At 47.4% G+C, this 21843-nt stretch overlaps 1 protein-coding gene across 1 annotated transcript in view; it reads right to left on the reverse strand.

The window, feature by feature from the left end:
- Positions 1–1744: 1744 nt before the first annotated feature.
- capn15 (calpain 15) overlaps positions 1745–21843 on the reverse strand; it is a 21270-nt gene continuing 1171 nt past the window's right edge. The window contains exons 2-12 of the mRNA XM_068754621.1: positions 15054–16674; positions 11027–11235; positions 10190–10373; positions 9210–9433; positions 8900–9025; positions 7399–7551; positions 5375–5536; positions 5057–5292; positions 4574–4743; positions 3003–3181; positions 1745–2382 (exon numbers count right to left, since the gene is read on the reverse strand). Coding sequence (XP_068610722.1) covers positions 2205–2382; positions 3003–3181; positions 4574–4743; positions 5057–5292; positions 5375–5536; positions 7399–7551; positions 8900–9025; positions 9210–9433; positions 10190–10373; positions 11027–11235; positions 15054–16674 — 3442 coding nt within the window. The 3' untranslated portion in view covers positions 1745–2204. The remainder of the gene's footprint in view (positions 2383–3002; positions 3182–4573; positions 4744–5056; positions 5293–5374; positions 5537–7398; positions 7552–8899; positions 9026–9209; positions 9434–10189; positions 10374–11026; positions 11236–15053; positions 16675–21843) is intronic.

A 21843-nucleotide genomic window follows, 5' to 3' on the forward strand; every position in this document is an offset into this window, starting at 1 on the left:
GATCAGCAGTGACTGACTTTTGAGGCGCCTCGTCATTGCAGGTGTTTCAGTGCAGGTTCATTTCTTGTCAAGTGAATACAGGGCTCTCTTACATACTCACACTGCAGCTGTAAAACATCACATTCCTTTATCAGTCATCCGTAAGTTCAGTATTTAACTATATTCTTCAGACATCAGGCCTGCAAATCACTTACACAAATAAATTAGACAGCGAGGTCACAGCTGCTCGGCCGTCAGTGTGCACACGCTCACACACAGGGCAGCTCGGGATCTGAAAGTGGTCATAACGTTACCCTGGAACATGTATTTACAGTGACTTCAGCTTCAGGCTCCATTCAGAAATATGCAGTAGTTCTTACAGAGACGACGTGAAGTACAGTCGTCCAGAATGAGGACGACAGCAGGTATTCGGGACGGTCTTGAAATGAAATCGCCGATGAATCGAGCACGTTCCTGAGACGATGCACGTTCCAGCACTCATTTAGCTCCGAGTCGCTGAGCTCGAGTCCCGAACAGAATCATCGCAGGTTGGAATTCAAATCTTCTATATTCTTTTTTTTTTTTATGATGACATAAAAATAAACTCTTCTCTACATTTTTTGTGAGCCTTCAAGTTGTCCTGCTTTTCACTATAAAATAGGAAGCAGCAAACTTTGATTTGGGAAGCCCAACCTCCCAGAGCATCCCTTTCACTGTTGTTCTGGATCTTTCCCGTCCCTCACAAAGCGTCTGCTTACTTGTGGGCTCAGACTCGAAGCCCACAAGTAAAACGCGAGGAATGGCCTTGACACAGTAGAAATTAGAGGTGACCCCAATGCAGCCAGAACTGCCAGGGAACTAAACCATTTTCTGTGTTACATGTCTCCAGGGTCCCCCCCCCTCCTCCCCCTCCTCTTGTTATGTGTGCATGCAGTCTGACAAAATGGTAAATTGTTATTACACGAGGACACTTTGCCGTCGCTGATGTGCTATCGGTGTATTCTTACGGGAGGACGGCGCAGATGCTCGTGCTACACCCTTGAAAACAAAAGAGCAACAACAAAAAGAGGGTCCCTGACCTCCCAAAGTAAACTCAAGAGTAAAACATCACACTGATAAGACGAATACTGAGCTTTAGTACCAAAAAGAAGGCTCAGATGCACATTTTGGGCCGTCCGAGAAACGGACCGACCCCCCCCCCCCCCCAAGCACGAATTCACGTGCAGTGAGATTTTAACCAACCGCTGAGCGCCTGAGAGGAGATCGACCCAGCGGGGGGCGCAAGGAGTCACGTTCAGACCCCGATCCGAGGCGTGGAGGAAATGAATTAAACAAGAGGAAGGGAAAAGGTCCGGTGCAGCGGGTTGTGCGTTAGTCTATCGAAGCACATGGGAGGTAATCCTATTATGGGCCAGGTCATTTCACAAGGTGATACCTCACATTTTAACGGTAGCTTTTATACCAGCGATGAACGCGTCCCAGGGATGAACAGCAGACATACAGGAAGTTCGATCTGCAGCTTCATTCCAGTTTAGCGCACAAATCGCGAGTTTGGTCCTGAGCCGGAGAGAGTGCTTGGACTCATGGCAGTGACGATGACACAGCGCAGCGGGAATGATGGCTTTCAAAAACAGAAATATGGACAAGATAGCAACAAAGACCGTCTATGAAGCAAACACCTACGACTTTTGGTTTGGCTGTTGAAGTACCGTACAGAGCTGGATGAGATAACCCCCCCCCTTCTCCCGCTTTATCAGCTGTCCCTCACGGTGGAGACACAGGGTACGATTCTGACCGCTGCATGGGGATTGGCTCGTAGGCTGTGGGCCGGGAAATGGCTCAGTAGTTACAATACTCCGCGCGCCTCCCCTGAAGTTAGCTGGAACCTGGGTCGCCTCCGAGCAGACGAACGCCACGGTGACATCTGTTTTACGTACAGCGCTCGTACCAACAAAAAACTAAAAACATCCACTATTCAAAGTTTAGTTTGTCCTGGGTACGAAAGTGTTTGGTGAGTCCTTGTCCTTGTCCTTGTCCCTCATTTCATCCTGACATCTACTGACCGAGCTGGACGAAGACTTCATGGAGTGTCAGACGGCGCACAAAGACTGCCCACATCTTCCTCCATACTCCCAGGCTTCACACACAGCTTGGCCTCGCCTGCCTAGTTTTCCAGTGGTCCGACGGCGGATTACAGTCTGCCTGCGTGGGAGAGGGGGCGGTGGTCATAGTGGCCTGGGACGGTGCAGGCCGTCAATGTCTGGAGTGAGCTGGGGGCTGTGGGCGGCCTTGGTGGGGGTCCAGTCTCCGAGGGAGGCCTGGGCCGCCTTGCGGTGAGCCAAACGGTGGGTGATGGAGAAGCCTGCGTTTCCTTCCAGCTGTGAAAGCACCACCAGTACTTGCCTGCGGGGGTGGGGTGGGGGGTGGGGGGGGAGAGCGTGTTGAACAAACATCGAACAAAACAACAAATCGACAGGGAACAGATTGACGCAGCAGCTTTAGGCCTTCACAGCTTCAAAAACCCGTTTTCTGGCCCTTGCTCATTTCAATACATGTTTATACCGTCTAAAACGTGGTAATGATCTGGGATTGGAGGAATGAAATTGATTTATTAGCAGAGTATAGCTGCTTGTTTTTCTGATTCGGTATATTTTGAGGCCAAGAGGAGGAAACATGGAAACATGAAAGGAGGAAACACAAAATCCATCCTTCAAACGCGTTCTTTACACTTGGATTGTCATAAATATATCGAGGCCAACTACATCTGGTTCTGAACGTAATTACCTTTATACTACATGAGTGTGTCTGTGAACTGAATAACTGCGTGTATAAGAAGATCACAAATAAGACTGATTTAAAGATTCTGTGCCTCGGAACCTCGGACTGACTCCCGGCTAAATGGGAGGACGGTTACTGCATCGGTGTGTAATGTTCCCAGAGCGCTTAACATCTTCACTGCTACACAAACATATACAGGGTACACGTATATAAACAGGGTACATGTATATAAACAGGCTACGTACCTGTGCAAAGGCGGCACACTGTCTATGGTCTTGAGGCTCCCGCGTGTGGAGACAACATTGAAGCTGTCAGTGCAGTCACAGGAGACATGGAGGTAGTATTTGGGGTGGCGGTTCTCCACCACCACGATGAGTCCGGCCCAGCCATGGGTCAGGTAATAGCACGTCATGCCCTCGCGTCCCTGAGAGCAAACATGAAGACATTAAAGAAGAGTCAATTCAACTAGAGCGCAGACCTCCGCCAAGCAGCTCATTCCCCTCGTAATGGGATTTACACCGTCCCCATGGTGATCTGGATCATCATCAAAAAGTTCTAAACTGTTCTTGGCATCTTTAAATACCATGAAAAGTAAAAGTGAATCGGATTTGATGTGTATTTTCAATGGATTTTGGAATCCACGAATTGGATTTTCAAATGTTAAAATGTTACATCTACGGATCTAGAATGTCCTCATTCTAGATCCGATCCAGATGACATTCAGTGGTAACAGAGACCCCCCCCCCCCTCCACCCTACACAACTGCGTCAAATTCCATAAACATTGGTCAATAACAAACCGAGATATTTAGGAACACATTTTGAAGCTCAATTAAATTTAATGTTAGCGGACATTTCAAAGTGATCCAGAATCCAGGATTTCTTCTGGATCATCACCAAAATGTAATCATCTGTTCTTGATAACATTCCCAACATTTCTTGAAAATGTCACCAAGATCCGTCCAAAACAATTTGAATTATCTTGCTAAGAGACAGACAACTCAACGCCGTTGAAAACATAAGTATTATAGTCCCTGTGGCTGTATAGATCTCTACATGAAGGACACTCCGCTGTCTGACTACAATGCAACCACACTGAAGAAGCAGCTCCATTCACACAAACAGCATATTTACAGCGATTAAGTGCTTGTAAGCTGCATTCTGCGTTCATTCTCTCTGGAGGTGAGATGACTGATCTCTCTTCGGGGCCCTGGAATGGTAATAAAGTGACTAGGAGCATCCGGGCGCCCAGCAACAGCATCTAGCAATAAGACTGCAGTGGTCAATATCCATCTGCAGCACATTCATGTACTAATAATAAAAAAAAAGAATCAGCGCCCTGCTGTAAAAACACCTTTTATCCATAGTTTTCTGAAGTCACTACCGTTTGAATGGCGGCTGGCAGCGATTCTAGTGCGCTTTAGCCATCTGTCTCAAGTGGCGACTTCCTGGAGAGCGGAGTGACATAACAAGGGTGACCTCAAGTGTTTAAGAAGCTCCGTCATCCTCAGAAATACCAGCCAATCACGGCACTTTCAGGAAAGTGGAGCTCAAGAGAGACAGAGCATTAGGTTCATCTCAACAAACGACTGTGTGTGTGTGTGTCTGGGTGAAGGCATGATAATATGCACAGGCAACGGCAAAAAATAAGACCCTGGAGAGAAGATCTGAAGCATTATTATCTCAATCAGGTTTGCAGAGGTGCGGGAGTTCTCTGGCTCCAGAAACGCATCCCATACTCAAAGCTGCACAAGTGAAAACCAAGGAAGCAACAACACGCGATCGTACTCTTGTTCTTCGACGGGCACGTCTATTACCTCGTGTCTTTCGCCTTTGTTTTCCGTCAGGAGGATGATGGCGTCGGCCAGCGTGGTGGCGGTTGCCTCCACCTGCTCCACCATCACCTGTCTGGAGCTGTAGATTGCCAGGATGTAGCCGGGGAAGTCCTGGCTGGGCCGCCGTGCCGCTCCGCCGGTCGGGCTCGAGACTGGGGAAGAGGACGAGTGTCCGTCAGAATAAACTACCGGGCGTCCAAACTCACCCGAAATCATTCGTCTTTCCAAACAACAGTGAAAAGGCTCTTCATTAACATCATTAAAGACAAATCCAGCGAAGACTTGAATTTATGCAGCACGTGTTTGTTGTAAATGTAAAACGAGAGGAAAAAAATGGATACCGAAACTGTCAGTAAATCATTTTCCTTCTGTTTGGCTCGTCATTCTTTCAATCGGCGTTAATGTCACGTACATATTGAGAAGCGGAAACACGAAAGAGGCGCTCACGCAGATCTGTGCTCCCACTGGGCGTCGACGGGACTCCCATCCCGCTCACATTCATCTGCCAGTGGTTGAAGGCGCAGCAGACGACGGCGTACTCTCCCGGCTCCAGCATCACGTCGCAACCAACGAACTTCTTCACCGCTCGCTTGCTGTGGGCTAGCAACCGTCCCAAAGTCAGCTTGTTGCTGCTGCCAAAGGAGGCGCGGAAAACCATGATGCACAAATCCAGTAGGTGGCTGTCTGCTGTGTCTGAACGCCTGCGAAAGAGAGAGGGGGGGGGGGGGGGGTGAATGGGAGCGCGCCAATGGGAAGGCGGGATGAACGTGCTGGTGCGTTTACCTGCTTCCCTCCTGGAACAGAGCGAACTCCAACGCTGTCCTCTCCAGCACGGTGAGGGCCGTGACCGTCACTGGCCCACTTGCCTTGCTGGGAAAGCAGCCCTGCAGCCTCACCTCCTGCCAGTCTGAGTGGATCTTGCAGATGTCCACTGAGTCAAAGTACCTGCAGGATGGGGGGACGGGGACGAGGACAGCGTTTTACCCAGTGTTTGATCAAAACTGCATGTTTCCTGGGGGACCTGTGCGCCTGAAACACTCCCAATTTGACGCACCGCGAGCTAAGCCTATTTGTATGCATTACAAGCCACTATTAACGATTAGCATAGCCTCTGAGGGCGATGCTGCACAAGCACCATTTACCCAACGTATCAGACCTCGTCTTTCAAAGACGGATGTCCCGGGAGACATTCTCTTCCTCACTTTCCTGCCTGTTTTCCATTGTTTCATCACTTCTTAACCTCGCCCTGACAACTGTCTTACGTCTCACTTTAGTCTGCTTTTGGAGGGGGGGGGGGCACTGAGGTTTTACACCGGGCTTTGATCGCTCGAGATCGACGCGTTGGCTCGTAAAATAATCTTTTTCAAACGCTATAAATAATCCAATAACCTTATCTGTGCGCTTGATGCGTGCATCATAATAATAATATTTGCGTGACGATCTGACCACTTCCTCCGTTTCCACTCTGAACGCAGTCGAGGCAGGCAAGCTGTGGGTTTGCCATATAGCACAATATTGTAATTATTTGTGTGTCAGAGCAAACAAACAGCCCGATGACAGATGGAATCCTTGACTACACTGAATACATTTCTCAGGCTCGTCATTCGAGAGGACAGCCACGTCGATCCTGTTGGACTTTTATTCCGCTCAACACATGGAACATGAATAACACGCCCACGCACGCAGATCCTCCTCTGACTTTATTTAGATTCAATTCTTTAACTCGTGAGTGACAGTTCCTAGTTACAAGTTTGATATTTAATAAACTGTTGCCGTGTTTACTGACATCCACAAGGGCACTCGCTAGAGAAATGTTGTTACAGAAGGATGCGCATGCGGAAAAATATATAAAGGAACAGCAAGGGGGGAGAAAGAAAACGTGCCGGGAGTCAATATTTGATGCAGTCGGGTTTTTGAATGACAGGATTAATCTAATATAACAAAACCCACTCACAGCGATGACAAATCTAAGCCTCTGCCTGCAGAATCCCTGTTCTGGTGTAAGAACCAGTGTGGGATGCATTTGTCAACAAACACATTTGCACTCAAAACAACAACAAAAAAACGCTGTCACTCCGTTTGCTGCCAAGACCAGATGGCGAGCAAACTTCACCGAGGCGAAAGATTACAGGGCAATCCGCAACTTGGCTCATTACGTGCATCTCGGCACAATTATAGGAGATTCGGAGAAATATTTCACCTGCAGTTTGGACATTGTATTTGGTTGAGATCTTTCCTGGGATAAATAGACCAGTAGAGCAGTCCCACTCTCAGAGATAAGACAAAGCATGAAATGATAAACTAACCGGTTACCAATGGTAAAGAGTATGAAACTACTTTTTTGTTAGACCCTTATAAAAAGATATCGGATGCAATGTGATGCACATCAGAAATACAAAACATTTGTTGGTCATTCTCACGGCTTAATAGCATTTACCGTCGTTGTGCTGCGTCCTCTATTATATGAACTCTCTGAATACTATTGCATGAGGAATAAAGAGTTGATCTGCATGTTAAGGATGTCGATTTGACGGAAAATGGCACTTTGGTATCGTGCTGTTGTTTCTGTTAATGAAAGAGAGGATGAAAGCCAGTGCAACATCAGCAGCCCCAGCTCAGATTAATAAGCAAAAACCCACATAGTATCATGGGAGCCACCAGGGGGAGGAAAGGCCCACTGATAATGACTCATCTCAAAGGGTGCGTCACTTCATGTTACCATCCCCACAGACAAATGAGAAAACTGTGGGTCCTGAGCTGAACACAATCAAAGCCGAACAAGCTGAAAGCCAGAAGTAACGCCCTACTTTATGAAGTCTGTGTACTCCATCCAGAAGACGCCCTCGCTGCTTCCGTGAGCCGTCAACTCATGACGCAGGTGCTGTGGCCAGTCCGTCCATTCGTCCGACCAGCTACCGTTCCAGGAGAAGCGACCCCACGGGTTACGTAGCCGCAACAGCCTGAAGAGCGTGCAGGAAACGACAGGTAGGGAATTTAGACGGGGAAAACGTCAAACTATGAGCCAAACTTTTTTAATCTTTCAGCCATGAGTGGTGTTGGCATCCCGTTCTCTGTCTGCAGGTTTACATTGTTGATGGATGATTACCTACTTGAAACAACCCATTTCTTCTTATTGCGTCCTACCCTGCTGGACGTTTAATGGAAAACTACAGTGGAGACTCCCAACTTTCCAAAATAAGCTTGGGCGAATCACAGTACTCTTGATCTCCTCGGGTTCTTAGCAGGAACGACTCCAGCCCATTTTAGATCAAGTGGCGTGGCCCAATCTTCCACTCCAATTGCTTTGTGGCAGTAAATTAAAGTGGCTCAGAGGCTCTTGAGCAAATTGCATCTGGGATATACGGCTACTTCAAATGGCCTCTCACAGGTAGGACAGAGGAAGCCTCCATTGTGCCGAGTCGCCGTGCCAACACGATCAAAGCGATCAGACTGAAATGATGTGCACCTGTTCTTTACAGGCAGCAAGCCCCAACCCCATTCTAACATAAATAATTAAAAAAAAAAAAATGTCTCCACAAATTATGCAGCACGTATAAACTCGGGATCCATTTTCACCTGCATCTATGATGTATGAAGCGTTGGTTTAACTCTTGAGATAAGGTTTGTTTATGAATACGATAAGACCTGGTTTCCTTTCAAAGCCTACGGAGGTGAATCCTGCCGCATGAGTCGCCGGTTCCCACAATGAAATCCACGAGTCAGGAATGAGAAATGGAGCCGGCGGCAAAGAAGGAGCTCCATCGCGAGAGATGCTAATCTTTTAAGCATCAGAAACAGCTGGATAGATTTCTGTGATTTATAGCCGCGCTGTGAAGACATGCAAAAAGCACTGTACTCTTCCCTGATGGTACGTTTCTATATGGTCACAGGTTTTAACATCTTAAATGTAAGTCTTAAAACATTACGTCGGGATCATAAACCAGAGAATGAGGTGCACTTAAGGAGAAAACAATCACCAGGAAACACAAAGTGAATTAATTAGTTACATACATAACAATATTATGCTCCCACTGGTAGTTAGCGGCACAGAATTTTAAGCTAAGTGATTGAATACCTCTGGGCATGGTGCACTCTGGGAGCTGCATTTAACTTCTCACCTTTTAGAATCACGATTTATGCTTCCTTTGAAAGTCTTACGATAGCTTTAGCTACAGAAATAAAATATACCGAGGAGGCAGATTGAGCCGATTCCTGGACGGTAACACAGCGCGTTAAAACATCGAAAGGAAATAAGGAGCAGGCAGACTAGAATGACGACTCGTTCACACTCGGACCGTTCATTCGCACCTGTAACCCTGCACATCTCGAACATCCAGGACAGAGTAGGCATGTCGAGGCCGCAGACCCAGCGATTCGTAGACGGTGTCGTCGACCTTCATGTTACCTCCGCCACAAGATGCACCCATCAGAAACCTAATAGTTATGAGACAGTTAAAAACGTTAAATTATAAATCACAAACAATCTCCTCATTCAATCTGTAACCTAAGAGGACATGCTGGACAAATATCGTTCACACAGTGTGGGGTCAATAAAAGAAACTGCAAAGCAATCAAAGGCAATCCTTAGGACAGAATCGCACCGCATTTCCTCGCTTACCCGGCTTCCTTTGAGCTCAGCATCTTGGCCCAGATGAGGTCCGTATCGATGGGTTCTTCCCGGGGGTTGGTGGAGCTCACCTGGAGCATTAGGGAGTCGCAGGGCGCCCCCGTCAACGTGGCCAGGCCCTCAATGGCGCGCCCTGCCTGCAGGGCAAAGTATGAGCCGTGGAGTTTGGCCAGGGCTTTCTCAATCAGCGCCACCCATAGCTGTTTCCTCTGGGCCTGGAATGATGGGAAACAGGAGCAGGAAATGAGTCACCGCTCATTACATTTGTAAAGGCGTGTTAGCGTTTTAAGGAGTCGACTATAAATCTACTGGCAGCGATTCTGAAGATGACAAAATGACTTGGAAAGGTTCTCTTACCATTGTGTTTCCTTTTGCTTAGTCACCGTGGTGAAATACAACTAAACAGGCCGAAGACTTAACAACACGCACACAGGTAGCACATGTAGATATGCATGACAGCGCTAACGGCATGTTTCACAAGCCGACACGTGTCTGTTTTTCACTCCTCTTCTGTATTCCTTAAATAACACGATGCTCCCTTTGCCCTGTAATTGAGTGTTAATTAACTAGACCTGGCGGTACAATGTTCTCCCGCGTGATCCTTTGAGATACGCTTTTGATGACAAGGCAGATTAATGAATGAACTTGAACATACTGTACATTAAGATTTCAATAGCGCATCGGTGGTAGGCTGCACCTTTAACTACAAGCACAAAGCAACTTACAAGCCCAATGCCTGCTGCTGAATCACAGTTTTGTGTCTAACGCATGCTATATGTCCTTGTTGCACCTTCCTCCTGCTTGCATCATCAATTTAGCATTGCTCCTCTGTGACCTGATGGAGCATTGCCCGAAATACAGTAGTTTGCATGAGCATCGCATCCCTGTCACTGAAAATGGATGGGTCAACCTCTGATCACGTTCCCTTGCTTTTGATATGTTTACATCTGCCGGCTCCCTCCCTCTCTGACCTGAGAGAAGAGGAGGTAGCCGTAGTCGTCGCAGGGCAGCATGTCGTCCACCAGTACCGTCGTCCACGTCCCGTCCTTGCACAGCCGAACCTGGTAGGCCCCCTCTTGACAGATGGTCCTGGTGATCATCACCCTCTCCACCAGCTCCGGACGCTCCGCCAGCACAGCCAGCGCGCTCAGGAACCTGGGGCGGGATAAGGCAAAAAAGAAAAAAATCAGATACCGGCAGGAAGCACAGGTGAATGAATGAAGCAAAGTCAAAAATACATAATTTGTCCTCATTTAAAATCAATCATTGTTATTGGCTCAAGTCTCGATGCCTTCCGGTTACATTGCCATTACTGGCAATTCACGGTGCAGCAAAGACAAAGTGGCTAACTAATTAGCATGCAGGAAAAATTAGATTATCCAAAATGAATTACAAGGTGAAAAAAGAAAATATGCCTCCAACTTAAAAGGAACATAGTTTATGGTGAATGTTACTTCGTCTTAAAATATAGATAGAGACCACACGATGCTGACGTTGGACATTTTGGGACAATGAGCTTGGAATATTTGCCACCGTGTGCTGCCAATTTTAAAATATATTAACATCCTCATAACATATTATTAATGACTTCACTAAAAAAGTTATGAAACTGAATAGCCTACGTTTATGACGGCCTAATATTAACAGATTAAAATAAAATTTATTTCGACCGACTGATCATTGTGCAGCAGCTCTGTTATTAAAGCTATATTCCATCTGCAGGAAGAGAAACAACAATCAACCCATCCAGCCGCTGATAGAAAACCGATCGCCTGAAAAATAAAATCAGATGAAATCCGATAACTCACCAGCAGTTTCCCAGCAGGCCTTGCAGGATGTCAGAGGGCCGTGGCGTTCGGAAGACGGACCACTTGACGCCACGGTCTTTGAAGTTGCTGCAGTTGATCTCATGGGGACGGAGCCACTTTTTGATTCGCTGTTGGACGCTGTCTCCTTCGGGGAAGCCAACGGAGCGAGGTCCAGGAGGGAAACTGTCATCCACAAAGTTCACAGTGTTCTTAACAGGAGCGACAAGGAGAGGATGGACAGAGGAGAGGAAAGGTGATGGGGTGAGACAACTGATGCTGTTCCATTATCGTCACCATGACTAGGACTTCTGATTGTTAGCAGAAAACTTCTTTTCAACAAAAGTGAAATTTCATTTTGAATCTATGCCCAGAGGAGTTGGTGAGAGCACTTGAAACGGAAGCTTCCCAAACAGCTAATGCAAGCCTAAAGTCCACTCGGCGCTTTAAGGAATAACGGTTCATCTGATATCACATACTTTGCATGTGGATGATGGTAAATGCAGTTTACTACAGGGACTCCAAGAAGAACACAAAGTGCCGTTTCCCCATGTTAGGTCATGAGTCAGGAGGAATCACTTCCACATTTAGTATGGCTCCACACATGTCCACAGCAGGACATTAAGTACGGAGACGCGTACTTGCCAGAATACAGGACAAATATGTAAATCGCTTTCAAATATTTCTGACATAGTCCCTTGCAGAGCGCCAAAGCATGCATTTAAAATGACACAGTGGATTTCGACACTCCCAAATGTAGCTGCAGCGCTACTGTATCTGAGCTACAGATCGAGACACCCAATATGCCACGGTACCCGCCTATCTGAGGCTCTCCCGTACGCACCTGAGAGGCCAATAAATATACATGGAACCCGATCCAGTTTCCAACTCGTGGTGTGAGAAGTGGGCTTTGCTGCTTGTAATGCGAGGCAGGAAGATATGTAATGTGGGCAACATACTGGAGGGCTTAAAGGGAGGGGAATCGATTCGCCGCCGTGCCCCCACAATCCAATTCTGAAGCCTCAATGCAGCAGGAGGCGACCAGACAGAATCCCTTCACCACCCCAAACACTCCAGGTCGCCATGTAGCTTCAGGATTCTCTACTTCACAGGCTTAAGTGTGACCCCTTGTGTTGGCGTATTTATTTGGGGGGGGGGGGGGGCAATTCCTATTTTCCACAGAGGTAGCGGTTACGGCTTTGGACACCTACGGGGCTGGTTGAGTTTGCACAGCTTTCCCATTTAACCGAATAACAGACTGCGCATTAATCTCTGACTCGTATAAACTTTGACTTGTTCCTCAAAGAGAAGACTGAAAAGGAACAAGAAATGAAAGGCGAATGAATGATGGGGGGGTCAGGGTTAATGTGTCAGCATTATTACAACATCATTACTGTATAATAAGCAGAGGTCAACTGTTATAACTATTAGTTATGTATTATAAAGCAGATGTTTAGACAGAAGGTGTCTGTAAAAAAAAAAAAAAGAGCTGTACAAACGTAACAGGCAGAAATACACTGGCATCATCTACAGTCAGTGTGTGTGAGAAACTAAACGTTTTAGATGTCATGATAATGCCTCCGATACCGAAGGTGGTGCAATCTGGTCTGTCAGTGGTGGCCACGATGCAAACCAGTCAGTAATTTGACAGTTTACTGCATTTAGTCCTTCAAATTTAAACTCAGACAAGCCTTTCATGAATATATATATATATATAAAGTGCAGGTGCAGACACAGAATCACTGTGATTTACTTCAATGTGTGGCAGGTGGAAGCTTATTTTCCACTTCAAGGGAAGTTATATTGATGGATAATGGGCCTCGTGATGTCGGCATATGGTAAAAAAAAAAAAAACCTCTCTGTGCTGAAACTTATTTAAACGCAGCCTTTCACTGCCAGGAGTTAATGCTAATAGTGCCCTGTTACACTCCTGCCATGATCACATTTGAGCTCATTGTTCTGAGGCACTTCAAAAATGTCATCTGCTGCAGCCTGGCTGCAAAGACAAGACTGCGTTGCTATTATCTCAGTCACATCTGGAAAGCACAGCTTTTGTCACCGACATTAATCGAGAGACACCGATACAACTGCCGCTGTGGTCTAAACGTTGATTGGGACCTGCGAGCTAACTTCAGTTTTAGTTTTGAAACTTAAAATGCAGCTTAGATAAATTGGGATAAGCCTCGATGTAACATGAAGTGTCTGTATGGAATAAGATTAGATTAAAGCGTTTGTTCCATTGTTATTAGCGTTGATTTGAGTGTTTTTAGACGGTCGGAAGTGATAAAAAATAAGTTCAGTTACTTTATATGGGAAATATTAATTGGACACACGAGTGATTTGAGTTAGGAGCGCAGCCCAAAAACGAATTATACTCATATGTCGAGATATTACTGTACTTGTAAATTCAGAACTCAGAGGTCCAAAATGTGGCAGTTTAGAAAGAAGAGTAAAGAATCAAATCAAAAACAAAGCATTGTCAATCTATTGCCAGCTAGCATTTTTCTTCTTCCGTTGCTCCCACTGAGAGCGGCATAAAAAGTGAACAGGAAAGTCCCAGGTATGCAGAGTTTCACGGTTCACAAGCGACACTGATGGCTGTTGGTAACATTTTGTGGTTTCGCACAGTGAATAAGCAGAAACTCTCTGCGGCACTGGTATCAAGCCAAAAAAAAAAAGAACACCCCTCGCCCTCCACAATGATCACAGAGCAGAAAAGCGAGGAGTCAAACAAACTCAGGTGAAGTGGGGGAAAATGTGTCTTGCGACATACTTATTTGGACAGATCCTCTAGTAATTTTCAGTGTATTTCATCAGCGACATAATCTGCTCTGATCTAGTGTCGAAAAGGCTTGAAAGAAAACCCGAGGCGAACAAATGAGAACATGCAGTCTGAAGCTTCCATTGCCTTAATTCGTTCTGGCAGCACAAATAATTGTAACAAGGTAAACCAGAAAGCTTTTCGCCATCATCGTCAGTGTGCTGATGCTTTGTCAGGTATGCCTTGGCGGGAAATGGATTACGAAGCATCAGCACCGACAGAGTCTACCTCATTATATCTCTGCGACCCTAAAACCGAGCCGCAACGTTTGAGGCTGTTAGCAACCAAATTCACCACAGGGAAGCAGATCCTTTCTGCTCCTCTTCTCTGCAACTCCACTACTAAAAATAGGGCAGTCACCTTAGTACACGCACACACACACACATAATCGAGTGTATTCATGCAAAGAGGTCGGGATGAGGATGGGGTGGAGGGAGGGAGCAGCGGGAGGTGAGGGAAAAGTATATTTTGAGATATTAGCAGAGATGAGTGGATAAAAAAAAAACAGGATGATCGTGTAAGGATAGATGTGATCGAGAGAGACAAGATCAAAAAGGAGATGAAGAAGGTAAAGTACTTTGAAGGGCCGCTGAGCGGGACGGAGCTGGAGTGAGGGAGGACCTCAGATGTTTGTAGGAGGGAATGAAAGATGATAAAATAGAGACGAGCTTTAACGTGAGTATTAAATTGGGAAATGCAAAAGGGAAGATGGGTACGGGGGGGGGGGTTTCAATAAGCCTGACTCGACTTCCCTCCCACGCTCGCAGCAGTGAGCCCTATGACTTTCAAAGAACGCATTAATAATGCATCCTGAAGCTCACTTCATGCCATTGTAAACATGGCTTAGTGAGCGCGATGCCTGTGGGCACGCGTCAAGCATCCGGATCAACTCGGGGGGGGGGGGGGGGGGGGGGGGGGGAATATGCCTGTCCTCAAAATGACATCATTCCAATCAGGTCAGCGTCACTATCATCAGCATCAACATGACATGCTGTGAATGAGAAACAGCTAGAAGGTCGACACATCTCAGACGGGACATCTGAGCACCGCTGTGACACAGAGAATCGGACCAATCAGGACTCCCCGACATCCCCATTGATCACAAAGTTGTCTCTTTCTTAAACTTGTATAATATTCTACTTACGACACACAAACTCATGTTCAAGTGTTTTTGTGTTCCCCCCCCCCAAATACACGCATTCCCCTTACCTCTCTGCAGAAGCCTACGATGTTCTCCAAAAGCTCCTTGGCCTCGCCCTCATCATTTCGTCGCCGGGCCTCTACGTGCATGCTCTCTCTTCTTTTCAGAGGCTTAGCCACCTTGCGGAGGGTGAGGTACTGCTGCGGGGTGTGGCAAGCTGCACAGTTCTTGGCCTTGGTGTCATTGAGCAGCGTACATGCAGGGCAGCTCCACTGTCCTACCTTCTCCGGAAGGCTAGATGAGGAGGAGGAGGAGGAGGAACTGGAAGCAACAGCAGAGGAGGAGGGAGGAAAGCTCCGGACCTGTTTCCGTACTTTATGACCCGAGGAGGATGAAGAAGAAGAAGAAGAAGAAGAAGGTGTGCAGGAGCATGATGCTGGGAGGCCACAGGCTGTACAGCAGCGGGGCAGCGGCACCTGCTGCTCCTGAAAGCCATGTAGCTTAGAGGAACCACAGGCCGAGCACTTGGCGGCACCTGTAGGGTTGCGTAAGGTGCACTTGGAACAGGCCCAGGTGCTAAAGTCCGGGCTGGAGGGGCTGGCTGGGGTAAATCGTACCGTTTCACAGCCTACAAGATCAATGAGGTCGGCACCAGCCCTCGAAGATCTGCAAGCGTCACACTTTGACAAGCCACAGGGATTGGCCAATGAGCAACTGGGACACTTCCAGGTGGGGGCAGCCGAAGCGGCAGCAGACAGGTGGGGGGTCAGTGGGTGGTGCTGTGAGTTTTCCTCCTCCAAAATACTGAGCCGCTTGCTGGGGTGTGAAGGTTCTTGGGGTTGAGCATGTTTGGGCTTGGGCGGCACGCTGGTCGCTGAGGGGGACGTCGGGCTGGGAGTGTTGGTGCCTGGGTTTGGTGGGCGCCCCGTCGGGGGGACCTCTCTCCTGCTGCGGGGCACAGGGTTGTTTTGGAGAGAGGAGGAGAACGAAGTAAAAGCAGAGGAATGGGATTGTGAGGAGACATGGGAAGGCTCCTGAGGATCACCAGGAGGAGAGTCGTCTGTTAAGTCTATGAGGAGTGGGGCGGTTCCTGCTGTGTGAACAGGAAACCCCAGCACAGGTGTGTGAACCTCAGGCACCACAAGTGCCTCGGGGGGGATTTTAGGCAAAGACAGTTTCCTGGGTCCACCACAGGCGGAGCACGAAAGTGCCACAGGCGTGTTGTGAAGTGTGCATCGAGGGCACGCCCAGCCTGCACGCTGCGCCTCCAGGACGACCACCTCTCCGTTGCTCTCGGACCGTTGCAGCGTCTCCTCCTTAGCCGGATCCTGTTCTTGAGGCTCGAGCAGAACTGTGGGGGTGACGATGGGTGTCGGGGATTCAATCGGAGCCGGTGGGAGGCCGTTGGCCGTGGCCGCTTCAGTGGTGTGAGTGGCGGCGGATGGTCCGAAGCCGCAGACGGAACAGGCGCCGGATCCCTGAGGATTGTTGAGCGTACAACGGGGACAAGCCCAGCGATGCTCCTCGGTGCTGCTGAGCCGCAGGATCTGGTTCAGGTCAGGTTTCTGGCGCGGTGCCTCACAAATGGAACAGCGAGGCGCCGCGCCGGGATTTAAGAAGGTGCAGCGTCCACATGACCACTCGCTGCCTCGCACTGCAGCGGCCATGGAGCCGGGAGAGTGAGAGTGGCTGGGAAGACAAAGAGCAAAGAGTCACAAGAAAGTCAACAGCCGAATCAGGAAGGACAACATAGTTAGGTTGACTTATTTGAGCCAAGTCAGCCACTAATATTCTGAGCTGCGCGCGTAAAATGGAGCGAAGCAGGAGGGAGGACAAACGGACTCAAGATGGGATTGGATGGACGGAAGAGAAATGATGCAAGAAAATGCTTCCAGTCAACTAAAGGTGATTATCCGAGACTGCGAGAGGAGGGCAGGCAGGCGGAATTAGGAAGAAAAAAAAAAAAATAGAGTGTGAGAGAAAGATTAGCTGGTGCAGGGGAAAAATCAAATCTCCCTCCTGGGGGCTGTGAGGGCAGTAAATCCATACACAATGGCCATACGATTAGGGGAGGGGAGATGGGAGCGGGGAGAGGAGACGCCTGACACGTCATATTAGCGCTTTTACGCAGTGAATGCTAACGTGGGGCAGACGGGGGGCAAACTGGACGTCACGACGACCACATGCCCAAATTAAATATCAAACACAGTTTGTCGACACGAGTCATTCCGGCAGCACTCAGAGACTTTGGGCCTAATTTAGAGAAAATAAATACTAATCATTTACTGCCCTGGATTTTAAAGTGGACAACGACGGCGTCTTTGGACAGACGTCATCAATGTAAACGTTGCAGAGGGAAACGCGAGAACAGATGAACGAGTCCCTCGAGTCCGGCTCCTCCCCTTAAGTGCCACCTTCGACACACAACCCTGACACACAGCCCCTCATGTGTGAACACCAACACCGAGCAGTGTTACGTCAACGCAGCGCAGGCCAGCGTGCCGAGAGCGACCCCCCCGTGCCCCCGGTGAAAGGATGGCAGTGCTTCTGGATTTATAATCCCTTTATTAGATTTGGGATCGAAGAACTTTCCCCAAAATCTAAAACACTGTTTGACAAATGCTTTGGCAGGATTGCATTTTATTTTTATTTTTTTAATTTTTTGGTGGCAGTTTGTAAAATGTTTATCGTCTATCTATGGAAAATGAACTGACAGGTCAGAACTGACAGGTCTTTTTCCGTCTCCGGCGAGAGAGCAAAGTCACGGTGTCAGCCACGTGGAGACTTTGTCAAAGCGATTGATTCGATTCCCGATGGAGCAGAGGGATTGCAAAAATTCATTATGTTTCCATCTGCAGCAGCCAACATGGGCGCTCCTTAAAGAGATCCTCCTCTCAGGGGACGTAAAGTGTAATTATGTTATTGTCTGTCGGGAGCAACACGCGATGACCGATGCAACGACAGTTTCCTTCACCGAGTAAAAGGATGCAGTAGCAATGCACAGCGAGCTGAAAACTCTTTGTGTGTTTCACATGGGACAGGCCTGCACACGCACACACACGCACACACACACACACACACACGCACCTTTTGTCCTTGGCCCTGTGTTTTGTTGAGCTGTACTTTAAGTGCTCACTTCAGCTCCTCAGTTTGTGTCGCAGACCCGGGCCAGTAGCCAACAGCTTACACACACACACACACAGAGAGAGAGAGAGAGAGAGAGAGAGAGAGCCTCACCGCAATAAAGCCCATCTTTTTTCAATGAGGTCCTCGTTGCAAACTGCAGGCCATAAAGTACCTGATCCTCATCTAAATTCACTCAAATGAGAGCATAAATGATCCCTGGACAATTTCTTAAAGCTTCACTGGCTATAAGACAATCAGACGGAGCTTCAGCAGGTAATTGTAAATTCGGCTAAGTGCGGGGGGGGGGTAAAGGTTATTAGTAACTTCTACGACTGAGAAGTCTTCTTTGTCAGTCAAGTTTAAAAAATACATAAATAAATACATTGCCATTAAACAATGATAAAAGAAGAGAGTCCCAGAGAGAAACAGGCAAAACATAATGACAAAAATCTTCTTTCCTTGATTATTTAAGGTGGAAACAACTGTAAAAACCTTAACACTCCTTTTCCAAGGGTGAACAAACCGGCGCATTAGCTTGCCTCAAACCGTTCCCACTGCTCTTCAGATCTGCATTAAAATGTTCTTAATCCACCCTGCATTACATACAAAATCAAATCCAACAACAAAAAAGCAACGTTTACCTTCTTGGCAGAGGTAAAATCATGATTGATAAAAAAAATACATACTATTACTACTTGAATCAACTAAACCAAACAGTCTAATGCAGTCAACTTGAAATCAGACTGAGCAAGAACAGGAAAGGGGTCGGCGAGCGCTTCAACAGACACCGGTGCCGTTAGTCAGCGACACACAGCGTTTCCGTGACGCTCCAGCTCATGACGAAGCTGCGTTTCAGAAAATCGACAAATTCACAACACCTGACTGTGAAACAGAGCATTGGCATTTTCAAAGCGCACTCAGGCCAATCTCTCTACATTTGAACCCCCCGACCAAAGCGTCGGCGATCAGTGATTCCCGACAGCGTGCATGAGGAGGATGAACTGCCCTCTAAGTAACCTGCCTGCGAGGAACTCCCTTTGCCAGACAGCCTCCAGATGTAGCCGGAACACTAACGGACTCAAATGAAGCCAATCAGCGATAAATATTTACACAGTGTGAACGCAGAGAGCAAAGTGGGGACGCGGACACTGCAGATTCTAAAATGTTTATGTGCACTTGACGTGGAACATGTTTATCAGCTGCACGAGAAGTGACAGGGATGCGTGGGGGGGGGGGGGGGCATTTGTACAAGATGGGGAATTATGTTGGATTTGACTGTTTAAGCTTGTAGATGTTTTTCTTTCTTTTTTTTTTTTTAAATCATGCCTGCAAACAACTCTTGCGGACCGGAAAAAGATTCCAGCAGAGGGGTTGAGTGAATAAATGAAGCATATCAGAGGCCTAACATGGCTCCTAGAAGTCTAAGAACAGTGTTGAAACATCTGACCGCACCCAGAAAGCTTCAGCAACAAGGATTACATCATCACTTCCACACAGGCCAGAGGAAGCTAACCAATAACTTAGTTTAGCCGTTTAAAAACGCAGCAAAAGACACTCCATTGTAGGATCCATCCTCCTCCTCCTCTCTCTGGAGCTGATGAGTCAGCGTCCAAGAACGGAAGATTAACTTTAACCCCATTTCTATACCTGCAAGGCAATGAGCTGTTGCGTGAACACGAGTCATTAGTCACGCCTGGCAAGTCACTGGAATTAAGTTTGTCATAGCAAACACTGCAAAGCCGAGCCTCTCCCGGCTGCTGATCCGAGACGAGTACCTGGAGTGCAAACTTAACCGCGGATGAGGAGTAGCTCCTGCGGCGTGCCGAAACTTGACGAGGAGGAGGAGGAGGAGGTACGTCAGCGACGCTTTAGTCACAACACAAGACAAAAATGCTCTTGAGCAGGAAATGTTTTGTTTTTAGGAAAGGGAATTTCGGAGTCTGACTATAAAGACACATCATATCTGGGTGTCCAGCCTGAGGCACAAATAATCTGACCAGACGAATTAGACAAACTAACTCAAATGACAATGTCGGCATTACAAGCCGCAAATCGGGAGCTATTGTATTAAGAAAGAATGAATAAATATTACCCACGAGTTAATTTTTTTTTCAAAAAGTACAGGAGGGTGGGGGTGTTTCCGAAACAAGAGTGACATGGTGTAAATGTTATGCGCCAGGAGGGAGAAGCTATCCTCGAGGCTGCCTAATCTGCGGCACCTACAGCAGGAGTTGAAGATGACCGACTGCTGTTTGTGACGCTTCTCTTGAGTCGAACACAGACGATCCACACACCTTAGGATCCACACACCTTAGGATCCACGGCTCCACAGCGCCGGAACTAGCATCAACGCACGACACAGGCTGACGTATCGCTTGCCCTGAATTCACGACTGGAGATGCCAAGACTGCAAACACGACTCAGGAAAGCAGAAAAAAAGAAAAAAAAAAAAAAAGAAGAGAAGGACAACAGAAAGAACAGCAGAAGCGTGCGACCTCTAAGCTGTACCCTCCGTGAATATTTCATGACCGGTGCTCGTTTTTTGACGAGTGAAGCTGTCAACGGCGGAGACAAGCTTTAGACATTTGAATCTTTAAACAGAGGAAACTGTCTGCCTTGGTTTCAGTAGACATCAATAGTGCAGAGCAAAGCCGAGGTAAGCAGGACACGGCCGGGATGCTCCTGAATCTGGACGGGTGAATGGGGAAGAAACTGCAGGGGTCGGCACCCGATCCCGAACCCGGAGGCCGAGCCCTCTGCTGACACAGCGTTTCCGTGCCGAGCCAGGGAGCAACGTCTTTGGCAGCAACAGCTTTGCTAATATTTACTTCCTGTTAGCAGGGAGTAAAACGCAGTCTTTGTCTCACCGAAGCCAAAGGCTGTCATGCGAAGTTTTAAATGATTTACGGTCATATAAAAAAAAAAGTGATTAATTGTATTCTTTTGTTTGTTCAAGCAGGACGGATGGAAGGACGGATACACGCATGCTTTTTATTTGTCACATTACAGGTTTTGACGGCTACAAATGTGACCAAAACAATTTAAATAAATAAAAGTTGTTTGCTGTCTAAATGAATTCATCACTCGTAGCAGATTAAGCACAATTTGACGACATCATTAATGAGCGTTGAAAGATGAAGGGAAATATTACATTTCTGTTGCATTTAGCCCATTTCTTAAAGATGAAGCGGACGTGATTCTTATATTCAATACGAAATTAGCTCAAAATAATAACGAATCATTTCAAAAGGCCTGCTGGCATCACTGAATCACAAAAATAGTGAACTGCATGAAATTCCTCCACAGATCATTTGCCAGCACAGGTTTCTTAGTGTCTGTGTGTGTGTGTGTGTGTGTGTGTGTGTGAGAGAGAGACTACCAGGTTACCATGCGCGCTCTTATCTAGGGTCCAGTGAATTAGGCTACTGAACATATGCTACAGATTTCCATGGCAACAAGAGTGAGGGAATCTGTACTGATGTCAGTTGCAGCACCAATAAGAGGTCCTCTTCCTTTGCTGCATCAATGCCCCCCCCCCCACCACAAAGGAAGCTACACTGTGAGACAAAGGCCCGGGCGCTAAACCGACTCTGGAGATTGGTGAATGTCCTGACGTGGCCTGAAAGGACTCAGACATAAACACAACTCGACGGCCATGCTGGTCAAATCCAAGTGAGCCAGTTTTAATCCAATTAAAAGAAGGAGAGCCGGTGGAACGGCGCTGCAATAAGC

Source organism: Brachionichthys hirsutus, chromosome 21 (genome assembly GCF_040956055.1).
Source record: "Brachionichthys hirsutus isolate HB-005 chromosome 21, CSIRO-AGI_Bhir_v1, whole genome shotgun sequence".
Lineage (NCBI taxonomy): Eukaryota > Metazoa > Chordata > Actinopteri > Lophiiformes > Brachionichthyidae > Brachionichthys > Brachionichthys hirsutus.